Source organism: Strix uralensis, chromosome 2, assembly GCF_047716275.1.
Source record: "Strix uralensis isolate ZFMK-TIS-50842 chromosome 2, bStrUra1, whole genome shotgun sequence".
NCBI classification, from domain to species: Eukaryota; Metazoa; Chordata; class Aves; order Strigiformes; family Strigidae; genus Strix; species Strix uralensis.
The window spans coordinates 11,808,257-11,825,891 of record NC_133973.1 but is presented as its reverse complement, the minus strand read 5'-3'; the positions used below and the strand labels follow the sequence as shown (position 1 = coordinate 11,825,891).

Below are 17,635 nucleotides of genomic sequence, written 5' to 3'. Positions count from 1 at the left end.
GAACTTCAGTCCCACATCTTGACTTTTTTGTCATTAATTGAATGCTTATGTTAGTCATTCTTTTTTTGTGTGTGTCAAACATTCAAAATTTGCTTGAAAATTTCAGGTTGTTGCCAGGCAGTTCCATACTGAGCTGAGATCTTCCAAGAAGGTGCAACACCTCATGGCACAGCTAGCAGAGGTGTTTACTATGGCGTGGTGGTTTAGTCCCTGCCGGGGTCTGAGACAACGCGGCCGCTGCCCCTCCCCCACAAAGAGAGTGAAATACAAAGGCCCAGGCTGAGATAAGGAGAGGTTTAATACAACAGAGCAACAGCAACACAACAAACAACAATAAGAATAACAGTAATAACAATGAACAGAGCAAAATATCTACCAATACAGCAGTGAGAAGCGTGATGGCACAACACACGTGTTAACCGACCCGTCTCGCTTCGGCGCCAGGATGTGATGTCCACATGGTATCTGAATAACCCGGCTAGAGCTCCCCCCCCACTGCTGGGGAAACTTAACCCTATCCTGGCTAAACCAGGACATACGGGTTGGACTCTCTGGACAGACTATGTCCCCTGTGACATTCAGCCTAAAGTCATCACTTTATCACAAAACATGTAAGATCAGTCAACAAGCCCCTCTCATATGAGAGCACAGAAGTAGGTACCAGACTATAACTCTCCTCTATCTAACTCACTTTTAAAAATATTTTACTTCCATTTTCCAAGCGGGTATTTGAAAAGTTTCAGCAAAACTTAAAGCATGTTCAGCAAGATTTTTTAAAATGGCGTGGAAAAATCTAATTTTTCCACTGGGAAAAAAAAAATTAAAAATATACTTTCTAATCAGAGTACAAATGTGTGTCCCACTACATTTTCTCATTATAAATTACCGACTTTCTCTGGCATTCTTTGATGTATGCAATATATTGCTAACTGGGCAAGACAAAGTAAACATCTGTAAGAAATACAATGCTGTCAAAGCCATTCACTTGATCCTATGCATAAACAGCCATGTTACAAGTTCACTTTGACTTCATCTTACCACTAAAGCGTTTCCACAGGATTCCAAAGTACTCAGATTGATGATGAAAATGACCACTGCTGGAAAGGTGTTGTTATTGATGAAACCCCTGCAGTGGGCATCCCCATGTTTCCCATTCAGTGCCAGATCTGTCTCAGAATAACCAGAGAAAAGAACTGTGCAAAAATTTATCTTCATAGTAATTGTCTGTACTCCACAGAAAACATTGATATCTCGTTCAGCTGCAAGAAAAATACAGGGAAAGACATTGTAAGAAGATGTATTTCAACTAATCACCATATAATTATTGTAGCAGTTAGTCTAGTGTTGTACCTTCTGATTGAATCAATTTTTAGACCCCAGTCACCGCAAAATATTGGAATATAAAGGTCAGAATTGGATTAATCTGAAGAATGGATTTGACTCTACAACTTCACTAAAGAAAAAACAAGAATTAACATACTAACATAGTGTACCACGCAACAAAAACCATTATTCTAAAATTCCCCAGCAAATCATTTAGTAGCACATTCATAAACTAAAGCACTGCAATAGAGTGGAAAACAGCAAGTGGTTAAATATTTGGTGTCTGATTAAACAGCCCCATTCTGGAAAAGAAATTTCCAGTGATTTTGAGAAACTCAGGAGGCCGAGCTCTACCTTCCAGCCCTCTCTAGCATGGAAGTTGGGTGCTTTTGTCTGAGGTTGTCTGGAGCCCACTTTGTATGAGACTGCAGTCTTAGGCTGTGCAGACTTTGAAGTACAACAGTGTATCAGAACAATTTATTATGATATCTTTAAAGTTGGGGTTGTTTTTAAGAACCATCAACTTTAGCTTTAACAAAAATATCAGTTGGCTCTTGAAAGACAATGATCGATACTACAAAGCATCTTGCAATCTTTCATTCTGTACATTATGACAATACAAAAGACCTAGAAAACAGCAGTTTTTACAACTGATCAATTTTTGAACAGCAGCAAAAAACCTTCTTGGATGAATTTGACCTTTTACTTAAAGTTCTGAAGATTTTTATGTACTTCAATGGAAAAGCATCAGGTTAGGATATAGGCACAAGCAACAGTTTGTTTGGCTTTAGAGTTGTAACATAGCTTTTCCATAACTCTCCTCTGCCTGTAGATGATGGGGGGGCTATTTCGGTTTTCTCCCTTAGTGCTTTACAAAAAGACATACTGCATCGTGTTAAACACAGACATTACTCCTTTATATAACAACTCGTTTATTACATCTGCTTAAAGATTAAGTGCTATTAAAAATTGCAGAACAACTTCAGTCAATACTATACCATTAAGCCTGTTGAAATGAATTGTTTCACTGCATTGTCACAACAGAGAGGAAATGAAATCTCTATTACAATGAACCAGCTCTTCCCCCATGGTACAGGGAGCACAAGCAGTTTAATTTAGACAGCTTTAATGGTGGCTTTAAAGCCAAAACAATCAAGTGCAGGAAATAACAGGCTAAACTCAGTCCTGAGCTAATGTGGTGATAAATTTTACTCACTGGGTGTAAATTTGGGCAGAAAGGTACTGGAGGTAAGACAGGAGTTGAAGTGATTTGGCATGAAATTCTCCTGGTTTGTACATATAGATAACTCTACTAATACAACATACAAAGATCAAGCAGCAGCATGCCTTGGTTTTCACTACATGAGGACTGTTATGATCCATTTAATGGGTATACTAAGGTAGAGGGAACAGTACAAAAAGGCAAATGGTGAAGCACACCTTTACACTTGCTTGGACAAATGCACAAACAGTCAGATTGTAACAAATTGCAGGATGAAATGTAAAGTAGCTCAGTTAATTTTATAACTCACTTCAAGCCTTTTAAAAAGCAGGATATTACTTTACCTGTTAAGGTACCATTACCGCTTGCAAAATTCTCATTTGACACTAAGAGAAATGAGACCATACAGTACAAAAACCACCTCTGTGCCATGCAGGATGATAAACAACCTTTCCAGACTGAACCTTTTCTGCCCACTACTTTACAACGAAGCATTGTTGCCAAATTAGTCCTCTCTGGAATTAAAAGAACATTATTTGTTCAGAAATTAATATGAAACCAGGTGCAAACAGAACTTATGCCTCTTTAGATGCTAAACATCTAGGTCATTTCTTGTGAATATTATTCCTATATATGTATAAGATTAAACAAAAATATTTGCATTCCTGAAGTAAAAGTTACTGGTTTTCTGAGTAAGAGAGAAGCAATGCTTTGAAGATTAGGTCACCCAGCTGATAAGGCCTTAAATATAATGACCTCTTTGTGCCAGAGTTTCCATACAGGCAAATCACTTGGCTTCTTTTGGACTCAAATCACACAAGCTACCTATAGTCAACAGTACTCACAGGGGCGTCACATAAAAAACAGGTTAAAGCTCAAGAGGTACATAGATACTACAGTAACAGAGACCATCTCGAATCAAGGACGGACTCATGGCAACTTGAGCCAAATGCTGACAGCTCCACTGCTCACTTCTGCCCTGGTACCCTTCCAAACATTGCCAAGACTCACCCCAGACCAGGCAGCAAAAAACCTGCAGAGGACAAGAGTTTGCCACAGAATACCATTGACAAAAGTCATTCCACCAGAATAAGCATGCAAAGACACTTATAGTTCAAAACTAGCTTCTCTGCATGAGCCTCCTCTTTAATCAAATCATGGCTTTGATAGTGAATTAAAATGCATAGGGTATGTGAAAGAGCTGCAATATTTTCTTAGCTTCTACTAAGTTCTCAGCATGTACTCAGAGCAAGAGGCCCCTGAATCAAAACTATTCATTTCCCATCTGAAGACAGCCAGACTGCTATGGCTCCATCCCTCAAAAGCTACGCTTTACTGCGAGGCAGAACTAAGCTTTTTTCCTCCAGGTAACTCTGAAGGATAGCAAGATCTAACCTTATTACATACTCATGGAGCTTTTGGTATAAAAAGTCACAGGACTTTGAATCTACCAAATATGTTTTTTTTTTTCCTTCATCCCTGCTGGCTATTGCATACCTACACTCTAAAACAAACCTGCAAACTGCAGGAACAAAAGTCCTGCCTGATTACTTATCGTCCTATTTATGCAGCACCATCCCTATGCAAGAAGTCACCTAAGCAATGAATGATAAAAGCACAAACAAATGAAAAATGGATGAGCTCCAAGGTTCCTTTAGGAAGGCTTAATTTCTCATCTTTGCTGAAGACAACTTCTGTTCTTCACAACAGTTAAAGAAAAAGAGCAGACAACTTCAAAACCAATGGCTTCTCTGGTATCTGCACACCACAAACCTCAGCAAGTCCATTCTCGTCCCATGCCTGGAATTTCAGCTGAAAACAACAAAGATCTCTTATGTGGAACAAATAAGGAACAGAAAGAAAGTCTATCCATACCCAGGCTCTATGAGCAGTATCTCAGCCTGAAGAGACACTTGTTTTGATGCATTCTCCTTTTTGACCTCTACCACTCCCCTTACATTTGAACTCTGAAGGCAGTGAGGTCAGCACCCTCAAAGCCACAGCCTGAGCCAAGCACTGGGGAAGTGTAGCCAGAGTGAGCCCCTTCTCCCTGAAGAGGGTCTCTCACCTGTCTTCTGGGGTTCTTGAACACAGAAAACAGAGCTCCAGCAGCCTCACTCAGCTCCACTAGCCCCAGCCCATTACATACCAGTCCCTTCTGCATACTTAAAATACTACCTATCAAATCTGGGGACAAAAGGGTATTCTGGTTTTTATCTCCATCTCAAATGCATGACCAACAAGCAGAATTATTTTTCTTTCCTAGCTCTCAAAATCAGCACTAGGACTCTTGATTAAATTCCAACCTTTGAATCTTTACTGCCCAAGATCACAAACAATAAAGAGCAGAACTCTACTCTCAGCTGCTATGACCAGTGTGGGGTGATTAGCATTTATTTGAAAAAAATAATCTGTTTACTTGTAACCTAAACAGATTTTCTCCCAAGTCCCTGAGATTTGGCAGACATGGAATCTGATATGACCCTTCTTTATGAGGCAGAACTGCAAGAGACCCCCTAAATACCCACAATAAGAGCTGGATTCAATTCACAGGTATCACATTGCAAATATAAAACCTTGGCACAGGGCTGGTACAAAAATGACCAGAGAAAAATTTAAAAAGCACAAAAAGAGGAATCTAAACTTCCCTCTAGCTGTTGCAATCCTCTCAAGAAGCCTGAAACAAAAACAATTACATGAAAAACTACGAAAGATAGATCTGAGGCAGGTGGGCACAATTCACCCACACTTTTGAGGCCAGCCTGTAAAACCTTTACCTAAGAAGGGGAAAAAAGAAGTAGTTTGTGAAATGCTCAGTCAAACAGTGATTTTGTCAGGGATGGAGACAACATATTTGATCTTCTTTGCATGTCTTCTCTGCTCTTCATATTCACATCGATTATGAAAAAGGATCAAACCCACTGTTGCTCTTTATGTCAACAAAGCACCTAGCAGTGTTGTGATAACACAGGAAACAATAAACAGACTGTAGGCTTTCTGCTGACTTAAGTTTCATAAGAGCTGATGCTTCCTGAAAAAAATCAAAACTATTATTATTCAGAAAGTAACACTGAAAGGTATTACAGTGTAATACTATACTGAGAGTTCATTACTATACTGTTCAATTCAATTGCTACCTGAGAAACACAAGATATGAGCAAGACAGTAGTCACAGCCTTTTTTATTACTATTATTCTGTCCAAAAAACAACTGAGGCAGGAAGGATAAGCAATGTAACAGAGACTAAAAGCATTCTTTATCTGAGTAAACCCTGATACGCGTGTCACTAAAACTGAAATTACGTTTCTGTTTCTCATCGTTTTAGCAGCACCGGACATTTGATGTCCCCAAAATGACTTAATTCCCATTTTCTCACAGAGGCATGAGTGTACATCATACATTCCATTGTTTAACCTGTCCCTAACCAAGCACTTAAAGTTTAAGTGAGGCACTAAATTTTGTCATCAACTTAATTTTGCTCAAAAATAGACATATATTTCTTTATTTCACTAAAAGGACATAATTATATTCTCTTACCCAGATAAAACATGAAGGAAAACACAGTTAGAAGTTTCAGACTCTTAAATCTATAGAGAACATTTACAACATGACCTCTGCTGAATTTCTTGGACAGACCTCTGGCAAGTGCAGGTCAAACCCCACTGATGTGAGGCGAGCTGTATTCATTACTACTAGGCTGAATTTGACCCATTGTGCAATTAAGAAGAAAGTAAAATGCAACATTAGAGGAGTTTCATTGTCACCAACATAGTTAACACTCACTTAATGTAGAGTTGTACCCCCAGGCTTCAGACAGATTTAAAGCTCTGTATTTAAAAATAAGCACTGCTTTGAACCAAGACAATAAAGAAGCCATTAGAAAAAAAGTCTATTAAACACTTACCAGGAAACCTGCTATGGAGGTTAGCATCACAGTTGTATCCATTGAACTGAGCAGCCACTGAAAGCACTTTAATCGTCAGCAGGAGCAGTAACCATACCTGTTCCATTGCAAAACCTAGCAAAACATTAGGTGGTTATTACACACATCTGTTCGTTGTGTTAAAGATGCTTACTGCAGACATTTAACCACTCGGGAGGTGATGGTCTCCAGCAACGGAACTGGGGATAAGGCTCACAAGCTTATGGAAAAGAGGCCACAGGCAGCAGGGCCCATTTCTCTATTTCTGAGTAATGTGTAATTTCCATTAACTTCTACAGCTTTTAATCATAACTTGTGGCAAAAAAAGGTACTCAAGGATGATAGAAAAGGAAAAAAAAAAAATCCCTAAAACATATTGATAGATTAGGATTGCTTAAATATTTAAACTCCAACAGCTTTTTTGGAATTTCAATGTAAAAGTTCTTTGAGAAAGACATCATAGAACAATAGTTTTATTTTAGCCAAGTCCTTGAAAACCATACAGATAAATGGCTTGCTGAGCAATTCTCAGGCTCAAGGTCCTAGAATAAAAATCAGTTCATATCTACTTGCCAAAAATCTGTTCTTTGAAGCATGCATTCAATTGCATTGAGCTTATGTACAGAGTTGGCACAGACACGTTCATCTACTTGAATGGTATCTGGCAACCAGACCAGGAGATCAGAACACATGAATTTCTAGTGTCTTGGGTAATTATTCTTCTTGAGAGGAGAACTCCAAGGTGTAATAATACGTGTGGTATTTAGCACAACCAAACAAGTATCTGATTCATGCTTTTGTCAAAAATATCCTAAAATATTGAGATTTTTATCCTTGAATCTAAGTGTTACTGATTTTTTTTTTTTTAATTGATAAGATTGTGTAATCCTAGAAAATATCTCTGCTGATGTGGACCTCAAATGCAGCAATGCTGTCCATTTGCCTAGACAGCAACTGATTTTAAAATTTAGGAAGTTTGCTTTCTCTAAGACTATAGATACAGAGATGCTGATCATTACCTTCCTCCAAGTGGACAGAACAAAGAACATCTGTAAACTCCATAGATGCAGCACACCTAAATGCAGCCATATCCAGCATGGCAAGTGGCTGTCATGCATTGCTGAGAAGAGCTGGCAACAGCACACAGAGACAACATTTGAGACAAATCCTCACTCTTAACTGGATCTTCACAGCTACATAACGGTCTAAGCTAAAGTCTACTCAAATGAATAGAAAAGCATCCACTAGTTTTGCTTCCACTGGTTTTCAAACCAGGCTCACAGAGTACACAAACCTGGGATTTAAAGCCTTGTGTTGAAGGACAGACCCATAGAGGAGACTCCCAAGTGCTCTCTGTCAGCAAACAACCTACAACAAAACACTGAGCCAAACTCTACTTAAAAGTCAAAGGCATGTCCAAATGTCCAGCCATTCACTGTGTAATTCTGCTTGGAAGTACATGGAATAAAAATGGAGAATTGAAACGCCAGCTCCCTGCTAAGCATGCATGTTTTCTAAGTTGGGTGTAGCTTTTGCTATCATATCCAAAAGCAGTTTTGCTAGCAAGTTCTGCACAACTTCCTCAAAGTGTGCCCTATAGCAACAGTGCAACTTCCTTTTAGTTTCAGGTGGATAAAAAACTCTAAATGAAAGCATTCTTTGACCCTCTGCTCCTTCCCCATTAGATTCCTGTGGAGGTTGACAGCACTTGCAGCTAATGCTGATGAAGAATTGTGAAAACATAAGAAAGAAAATAAAATTTCTAACTGGGTTGCTATGAAACCTCTGTATTTTCATTATCTCCTCACCCTCTCCATTACTCTCAGATGGAGAAGTAAGGTAGTGTTTTGTTTGTTTACTACAAAAATTCATACTTTATTTTGAAAGAAACATTTTTTCCTTTGGAAAATTGGCATGTCTCCAGTGTACTGAAGCCTTACCTCTGCTTGTACAAGAGTTACATCAATAAAGTGGCTATTACTGTTCTGTTGTATATGAGCTGGTTTCTGATGTCCATTACAATGTTATAAATCAAGGGCAATTTACCAAGGTCTAAATCTGACTTCAATTTTCTAACTGCCACAGTATTTTCTGCTACCAAAAAAACCTGTTTGAAAACAATGTAATGAAAGTTGACACTGACAAAGCTGTGGCTGTTATTTAGATGAAAAGCAGAACTTACAATAAATTCTAAAATTTTAATTATTAAACTTAACTTCTGCTGCTGTGTTTCAGAGGAAGGAGAGATGATTGCTAAGGAACAAAGCTGAATTAAGACAGTAAGTATTTATAGCATTAGTTCTCTAGTTGTATTCGGAACAAGTCAGATTTTAACACAACCAATGACGTCTTACTTGCTTTCTGGCTATTGACTCCTCTGCATATGGATCAACATGCAAACCCACATCATCACTTGAGCTGATTACTGCTGATTTCAGTTAAATAAGTTAGTAACATGCATTATTTTTCATTTCTCAAGTGAATTGCAGGTCTAGAAAGCACCCTGAGAGGCCAGCCTCACCTATCTGCCCACCCCAGCAAGAATCAAGGCAGTCATTCCTGCTTTTCCAGCCTGTTCTTAAAGGCCTCTGGCAATTTATTTCTCAACAGAAATTTCTAAAACTTAAGTCCCCTGAACATATAATGCATCCCAACCAAAAGATTTGTACCATATTAATACTGCTGAACATTTCATCCAATTAAAGAAACATGAAAGTTTTATCAAAATAGTAACAGAAACATCATAATCTTATAGCCTTTACATGAATATGAAATGAAAGGAAGGTACTACGCAAGGGTCAGGAGTAGGGTGATTTATAATCCAGAAGTCAACAAATTTATGTAGAACATATCTGTCCTTTTTCTTCAATTTACTACGCAACTCTAAGCCTTTTTCAAAGAATACAGCTCCTGGTGCTTTCCAAAAAAAAAAAAAGAAAAAAAAAAAAGTGCTTCTTTGGTCTAGTAGCAAATATATTTGGCTGTTAAGAAGGCTGACATGATTCCAAAGAGGCCAACACATACTGCAAGGGAAATGCAATCTTTTCTATCCATGAAACTCTTAACTGACAAACCTATACCAGGTTTCACTGATGTACTAAGATGTACTAAGAGGTCTCTTCTATATTCTCCAGACCTCATCTACGGTTTTCCGTGCTCAGCATCTTCAAGGATCTTAATGTCTACATGATTTACCATGTTTTGGTTATGACGTTCACAGTGTAGTGCTTAGTCTCACTGAAATGCCCAAATCACCTCAAAAATCCTGTCACAGTCACTTAAATAATTTTACTTCCAAATGTTTCTGCCTCCACCCACCCAGTAAGGATTTCTTCCAAACAAGGTCTGGTATTTTATTTAGGAAGGGAACTGTTCTTTCCCTTGACTTGGGGGTGAAGGTAAAAAATCTGTGTGCAGGACTTCCATTAACACAGAAAAAAGTTCACATGACAAATATCTCAGGCATTACTAGAACAAAAGAGCTTTAAAGGCCAGGTATAGACAAAAGAGACAGTCAGGGATTTAAAGAACTAACAAATATGGTTAATTAAAGAATTTCAAAGACCATTCTTCATGGAGGTTTCTAAGTAAATTCAAAGGAAAAACAGCCCAACATATCCAGGTTTCAGTGTAATCAAATTAGAATAAACTTCCAGAATGCTGAAATAGTCAGGGTACGAACCTCTGCTGAACCAGAGTGGTCTACATATTCAGCAGAATCACAACTGCAGGTCTTATTGTTCTGTGCCGCATATCATTGAAGAGTACAAAGAGGTGGGAGTTGCAACATGCAGTCCTCAATTTAATTGTTACCATTTTAAAAAGCCCTTATCCCTGCTTTCATAAACTCCACCATGTCAGAAAACCCACACAAAACTTCAAAGTAAAAATGTCTATGATTTAAAAAAAGCCATTTTGCAGTTAATTTAGGAATTTAGTTTCATGGAGAAGCAGTGGTTTGACCTACCTAGATTCCCTCTTATTTCCTCTCTTATCACCCAACGTTCATATATCTTCTTCACGCATCCTCTCGAAAAAGATCTTCAAAAATTTTCAATTGTGAACAGCATTCACTGATTCAGCCCTACATTTTTACTGAAATTCATTTGTGAGCCAGTTTTGACTTCTGAGTATATTACTTATCTCAAATATTCATCCTGTATTTTAGAAGAACATCCTATAATTGACTGCTTGTTCCTTATCTTTCACTCATAGGGTGTGTCAGTTCCACAAAATAATATGGTGATCTTTATGCCTTCTGACCAGGTAAGTCTTTAAAAAAAAAGTTAATAGTAATAATGAAAACTTCTGAAAGAAAATTATAAATGTGATAAGCACGTAATAAAGCTGGTGGAACATTTGTAACTGTTTTCATACATATCTAGTAACTGTCTAAATGCTCTCCAGCATTGTACATTAGGTCTCTACAAGTAATGGAATAGAAACATTACTACTTTTACTCATAAAAATATTTTCAAATTATCATTATATAGTTGAATGAGTACTTCTCAGTCATCTCATAACAAAATAGTTCCTTGTCTTTTTGGTTTACATTCATCTTACTATCAACACTTGCTTCTGCACCTGCATTTAAGTTGTGAATAGTTGTGAAGTACGTTAACTGTACTGCTGTCAGGTCTTCCCGAACTGCTTTGCTTCTAGACACATATTAGATCATTTGTTGTCACTTAAAAGTAACCCAGTGAATAAAACCAGAAGAATACCTCTCTACCTCAAGTTCTTCGGTGGAACTTTCTCCTTAACTTGTACATCCCATTGTAATTATCCAGATCACGTTTTAAAGCCTTCTGCTTTATCTCCTTGACTCTTCTGATGCAGATAAAATAGGACTTGGATCTTTATAATATCTGTTTTGAAGACAAGCCTACCAAATGGTAATAACTGCTTTTTCTCAAAAGGATTGTTACAGAAAAATGGGCACCTCAGATGCAAAGAACTTTAAGACACATTTCAACTATAAAGTTTCCCTCTGCTTGTAGATAATCTTTGGTGCTGAGACTTTGAAACACAGAATTTCTTTTCTTACAGATTTCTCTGATTTCAGACTCCATAGTGCCATCCCATTTCTGACACCAAGCAAAACCTGCAAAAATATATATATGCAGACATGCACACACACACGTATATACACGACAAATATATACACAGAGACACACACGTATATCTTGAAGGTCAGCAGTTTCCCAAACAGAGGACTAAAGCTGATGACAGAGCTAAACCTGTGTGAACAGACTCTATGTTCCCAAAATTACTTTGCAAATGTAATAATGTAACCTATATGGAGAAATAATAAAACTAAGAACATCAGAGATCAGTGCACCCTAGAAGGTACAAAAACAGGTAAATTAATCTCTCTTGTAGCTATTCAGAACACAAAGAGCAGTTGCGGACTACGCAAGGCCACACATTAAACACACGCACATAGTCAGGCATAGAGCTGCCTTCAGTATCAATTAGCTGGTCCTAGAATAACCCATGTTTATTTGCTAGTCATATATTTCCACTCAATTCCTGAGATTTAAAAACAAGAGTCCTTGATTAGCTCCATACTACGTCAGCTTTGGGTCAAAGCTTGGAGTCCCTCCTTAATCAAACTTCCACCAGAAACAAACAGGAGCTTTACCTGATGAAGACCAAATTTTAGCTACAGTCTCAAATGCCAAGACGTTTTGTGAATCCAGCAGGTGCCTACAGTGTCCAAGAAAAATGAGACTGGGGAATAAATTTTTGTACCGTTTATTAAAAACAATATACAAAGCTTTGCTTTGGTTCTACGATTTAAAAAAAATTCTGATTGATTTTCCAGTCCTTTACAATAATCTCTTTCACAGGATAAAAAAGCCAAAGGGACTGAGAAAGGGATATTAATTTTCCACAAAATGAAGCCACACCAAAATCACTAGACTCTAATTTGAAAGACTTCAAATTTTGACCAGCATACTATGCAGGAAACTGAAATTCAAGACCATAAAATATTTATATGGAAGCAATCCATAGCTTGCTTATGGATTGAAATGAAATAACCATTCTAAAACATGCTGTACACCGAAAGACTGAAAACCTAGATCTGGTTCCCAAAGACCTGTGTCTTTTTTGTGAATCTTATTACTGGTAGTGAGACTTGAATGTGTATGTTGGGTAAATAATAGAAGCCTTACAGCCATGCAGTGCTCTTCAGCCTAGAAAATCAGCAAAAGGTGTGCTTAAAGAGATACACACTAGCATAGGTCCATCTGGAGCTTCATTTCATAGCCTTGGATAGGCAAAACCCCAGCTGAGACTGATTTTTTTTGCCTGCCTAAAGACTAGGGAAATTTAATATTACCATATTGACAATAAGCTGTAAAAAAAAAAAAAAAACCCACAAAAAAAACAAACAAACAACACCTAGATTTTAACACTTCAAAACATTCATAACAATCTTCTAAACATTGTACTTTAGTATACATGTCTGTCTTCATTGTTACAACAACTCCTTGGATGCACTGAGAGTTTTTAATCTCGTCTGAAAAGCAACTAAGTTAATTGCGTATTTATGAGGTAAGAAGAGAAGCAGTGATCAAATTAAGAATATGACTATATGCAATATTTCCAAGAGATTTATGCAAAGTAGCATAATACCTTTTTCCAAGGTGACAGACTATTAGGGAAATACAGTTATTAAAGCATAAAAAACCTGAACAACTATTTGTTGAACAAGCCAGAGATCTTGACTTACTAGATCTATTTAAACTTAATCACTTACAACTGTTGAAGTCATGGAGTATACTGTTTACCTGCTATTCTGTGCTAAATATCAGAGTTATTCTAGTTTTTCCTACATCCACTAGTGAAATACTAATATTTTTCAAATGCGCTAGCTTCCCGCCACCCTGTCCCATATTATTTTTACTGTAGCTATGCTTAGTGATTGAACAGTTGGATTTTACTTTAAATACTGCCAGAATACTTGCTTTGCTGTCCCAAAGATGACTTCAATAAGATATTAAGATCTTTCTTCCTGCATTTCACAGAAAATATTGCCAAAACTCTTCCAGACATTTATTTTAACCTAAGGAAAATGCTAGTGTTTTCCAAATCATGCCCATCATATCATACAATGAAAGTACCTAAATATGTATCTGATAGATAAACTAAAAATTTTATCTTTGAAATGATGTTTCCAACTCCATGGTTCACAGATACCTCAATAAAAATATGAAAACACAAATCAACTTAAAGTTCCAGATATAAAAATGCACAAAATCATATCTCCTGAGCCTCACAGGAAATATTAATTTCTATTCTGTTCTTCCAACCTGCATGAATTAACCACTGTTTCCCACAGGACATTCACGCAGATATGAAGTGCAGAATGTTGTCAGTGAGAGCAGATTTGAGAGGAAAACAGGTGTGAAGAAAGTGATTTATGGTCAAAGCTTTGGACCTGCATTAACGAATTTTGGACAAATTCTCCTCTCACTTTCACACTCTTCATATTGTCTACTGCATCAGAAAAACTTTGACATCAGCAACAGACCTGAGAAAAAAGAAAGGAAATTCAGTATAAGATTTGGATACTATTGCAGTGATCTGAAAAGACCATTTAAGCCTAAATTTGGAAGTTCTTGACAAAGCAAGACCTCCTTTTAATCACTAAAATCCACATAATTTGACTTTTTGCACTTAGCTCTGCATTCCTTTAATCTTGTGTGTTCAGAGTTAGATTCTTCAGTGTAACTTTGGTGGATTCAACATGAAACGTACTAAAACAGACAGATTTCCTACTAAAGTCACTGTGTATCTGACTTGCACTTAAAACTAAAATAAAAACATTTTTCAATTTTCCACTTCTCACTTCAGCTACAAAATATTATAAACAAGAAAAAATTCTATAGTTAACAGTTAAAACTGCCCAATTACAAAACAAGGGCCATCAGGTAACCACCAGTCGTGCAGCACCCAGCTATTACATATAGAAGTATCTGTAATGAACACTACTACAGTGTTTTTAAGACATTGGCTAATTAATCCAACACCCAAAAAAAGGTCCAATTTTGCTCTACTGCAGCTGGTTTACATTGTGTTCCTCTTTCACTTTTAGTGGAGACTCTGCAATTTGAAAATCACCGAGACACTAAAGCGAGTCCAGGATCATCTTGGACTGAAATACAAAAGCAACAGTCACATCGAGTCCCCTGTACGAGGAGTGTGCAAAGAGTGTTCCTAAATCCTGGAACGAAGAGGTTGTTCCTAGGCTGAAACACATTCTCAACACATGCACATTCAGTCTACAGATTTCCTTCTCAGACCACTGATCATTATGGGGGTTCCATCAACTAGCAAATTTACAGCGACTATCAAATCATTTGATATAGGCCACTGAAGAGTCATCACATGCTAACAGCTTTCAGTTGCCTCTAACCACGGTCTGGATTCAAACACACTGATCTAGTGATGAGTTGCTCTTAATCCTATTGCCTGCCCCCAGAGCCCTGCAGTCACATGGGCAGATAAAGATCTAAATGAGTATCATTCTACTTAATTACTCTTTTTACGCTTTTGAAGAGAGCAATAGAAATATAAATCTTCAGTAAATAATGCTTGATGTCACTAGCAAGTAGATTATACTGCAGCCATCTGTTTGCAGCTTGAAAACTTACCAGTAAAATAAGACTTCCCTTACAAAAAGCAGCATCAGTTTATGCCATCATGATGACTTCAATTTTCTTACTTTTAGGAACAGAAATTAAGCAGCAAAGTTGTGGAGTACTGCTGCAGTACAGTACAGCCTTATCAAACCCTTAAAATTTAAACAAATTTGCAGTAAATAACACTGCTAATATCTTGGTCGAAGAAAGTATGTAATACCACAGATTTCATAAATGCTGTGAAATCAGAGAGCACTTACATTGTTCCCAGATTTATGCTTAAAAAGAAAAAGAAAAATTATTTCTATTGTGAAATAGAGAAGATTCACTTATGGATATTTCTTTCACCATGTTTCAAGTCCCTCTCGTAGCCATTTTGGACTTAAAACAAGGTTTGAAGTAATTTTCAAGCCAACCTCTAAAAACAAGCCTGAGGGGTACTGCTCAAGGCCTAGCTGAAAGAAAACAAAATGTAATGCATTGGTAAAAACATTCTTTGATCAAGAGCATGCAAGCAGGGCCAACACTCCTATCTTCTGCTGCTTTTAGACCATGATAAAGTTTTCTCTCACCGTACACAAAGCAATTATAGTAACTATGTCAATTTGGACTGTATCAGTTCATCAGCTTAACTAAAGAATTGATTTCTAATCCCCACTGTCTTCATTCAAAAATATATTGCCATTATTATTACTTTAAAAATAAACAAAGGTGGTGCAATTATCAGGTCCGGTCACCTTTGTGACCAGAGACAATGTAATTTCCAATCAGCAAACCCATGTCATTCAATTGCAGTGAAGCCAGATAAGAAGTCTCGCTTATCAAAATTTTCCTCCATCAATGCAATGATTGTGGGAACAGGCTGACTGACACCACAAGTTGGATAACATTGTCTCCTTCAAGCAATTGATTGTTTCCCTCCTGAAAGCAACATGAGTGGGTTTGACATACATTGATAGCCTCAGCACTGTAAGGGGTTTATAACCTTCCTCCCCTCACATTAATAGCATGAGTCTGGCCTGGGTATCTTTAGGTAAAAACTAAGTTGCAAAAAAAAAATATCACCTCTTTTCACAGTTGGATGCTAATTTGCCTTCATGTTTTCATTAGCTATTTCCTGCATACTTCTTCCCGACAAACTCCCATTGAGATTTCCCAGTGAGGTTAAATTTGTCTGACAGGTGATAAAGTAAGAATTTTCTTTAAAAAGTAACTAATAATTTGACATTAACCAATATTTTCATAAATTCTAGTTGGCTGACATGGTGGGCACTTACCCAAATCCCCTGTAGCTGTTGAGTCAGCTGTACTCCATCTATCCTGTGCTCCTGCATGTGATCAAGTGTTCGACTCCTCTGCCCTGCAGAACTTTTTCAGAAAATACTCTGAGCCTGTGGATGGGGGAAAAGAGACACTCATTATGAAAATTCTTTATAAAATAGATCTGGATTTTAGATGGGAAAATTTGACAGGTCTCAGAATACTTTACAAGTCTGTTCATCATCAGACTGAAACCTGAGCAGGATCTTTATGGTGGCTTTTTTCAATCCTCTGCCTCTTCTTTTCTTGCAGCCTTTTGATCTGCTTCTCTCCACTTGTATGAAGATCTCCAGAGGACCATGTGGGGCAAACAATCAACCTGGAGAAATTATTCTGTCATCAGCTTGTTGAGGGAAAACCTTGTCTGCTTAAAAATAGGGGTGGGAGGAAGGAGAAAGATGGAAGCACTGAGATAGGATCAGTAACTAAGCTGCAAGGTTATCAATGTCCCGTTGTGTGTTGTGAGAAGTGTCCATTTTTTTCAATTCTGGGATAAATTCATAGTACTAAACAAAACAAAAGCAAAAAAAGCGACATTTCACGCTGTGATGAAAATGTGATATAGGGGTGTCATCATGAATACAGGTGTCAACAGAATGATAATTACCAACAGGACATCAATGCACACAAAGCCAAGTGCACACAAAGGCAAAGATCAAGCTGCTAGAAACCAAACCTGCTTCATAATGTCTACTCCCCTATCTCTGGGATTTGGAAAGTGGGGGGGGCTGAACGGGGGGGGTCTTTAACTTCCTTTTGTTGCATTAGTTTTTTCTTCCTCCTGCCTCTTTTTGCCCCCTCCTTTCAGTTTCTGTTGCAACCATCTAAAGCCTGGAAGCTTTTGTTACACCTTTGGCCAGAGAAAACAGTAGTTGATAGGCTTTGGCACCATAGAGAAAGCTTTGAGGTGCCTGGATTTGTTGGGGCTTAGGGCAGTTTTTAGAACAGACGAGACCTGCTTCTGCCATGCCTTCACTTCAGCCAGCTCCTCTTAAACATCAAAGTGCTGCAGAGCACACTGTGCACATTCACAGTAAACAGGCAGGCCCCGAAGAGCAGCCGAGCAGCCGTGACAGAACTGGCAGCAACACGATGCACTGATCCCCGCTCCTCCTCACGGTCCTCATGTCAGGGCACTAGCAAAAGAAAGCAGACTTCCCTTTTAACACTGAAGCATCCTACAGAGGCACAGGCTTT

The 17,635-nt window shown here is 37.8% G+C and overlaps 1 protein-coding gene across 4 annotated transcripts in view; it reads right to left on the bottom strand.

Moving 5' to 3' along the window:
- Positions 1–17,635, bottom strand: part of ZPLD1 (zona pellucida like domain containing 1) — a 157,514-nt gene that overhangs the window by 17,071 nt on the left and 122,808 nt on the right. For all 4 annotated transcript variants that reach the window (XM_074856132.1, XM_074856143.1, XM_074856137.1 and 1 more), the window contains 3 exons: positions 16,396–16,509; positions 6,450–6,563; positions 1,039–1,259 (listed from right to left, as the gene is read on the bottom strand). In XM_074856132.1, the coding sequence (XP_074712233.1) occupies positions 1,039–1,259; positions 6,450–6,555 (327 nt within the window). In that variant the 5' untranslated portion in view covers positions 6,556–6,563; positions 16,396–16,509. The remainder of the gene's footprint in view (positions 1–1,038; positions 1,260–6,449; positions 6,564–16,395; positions 16,510–17,635) is intronic.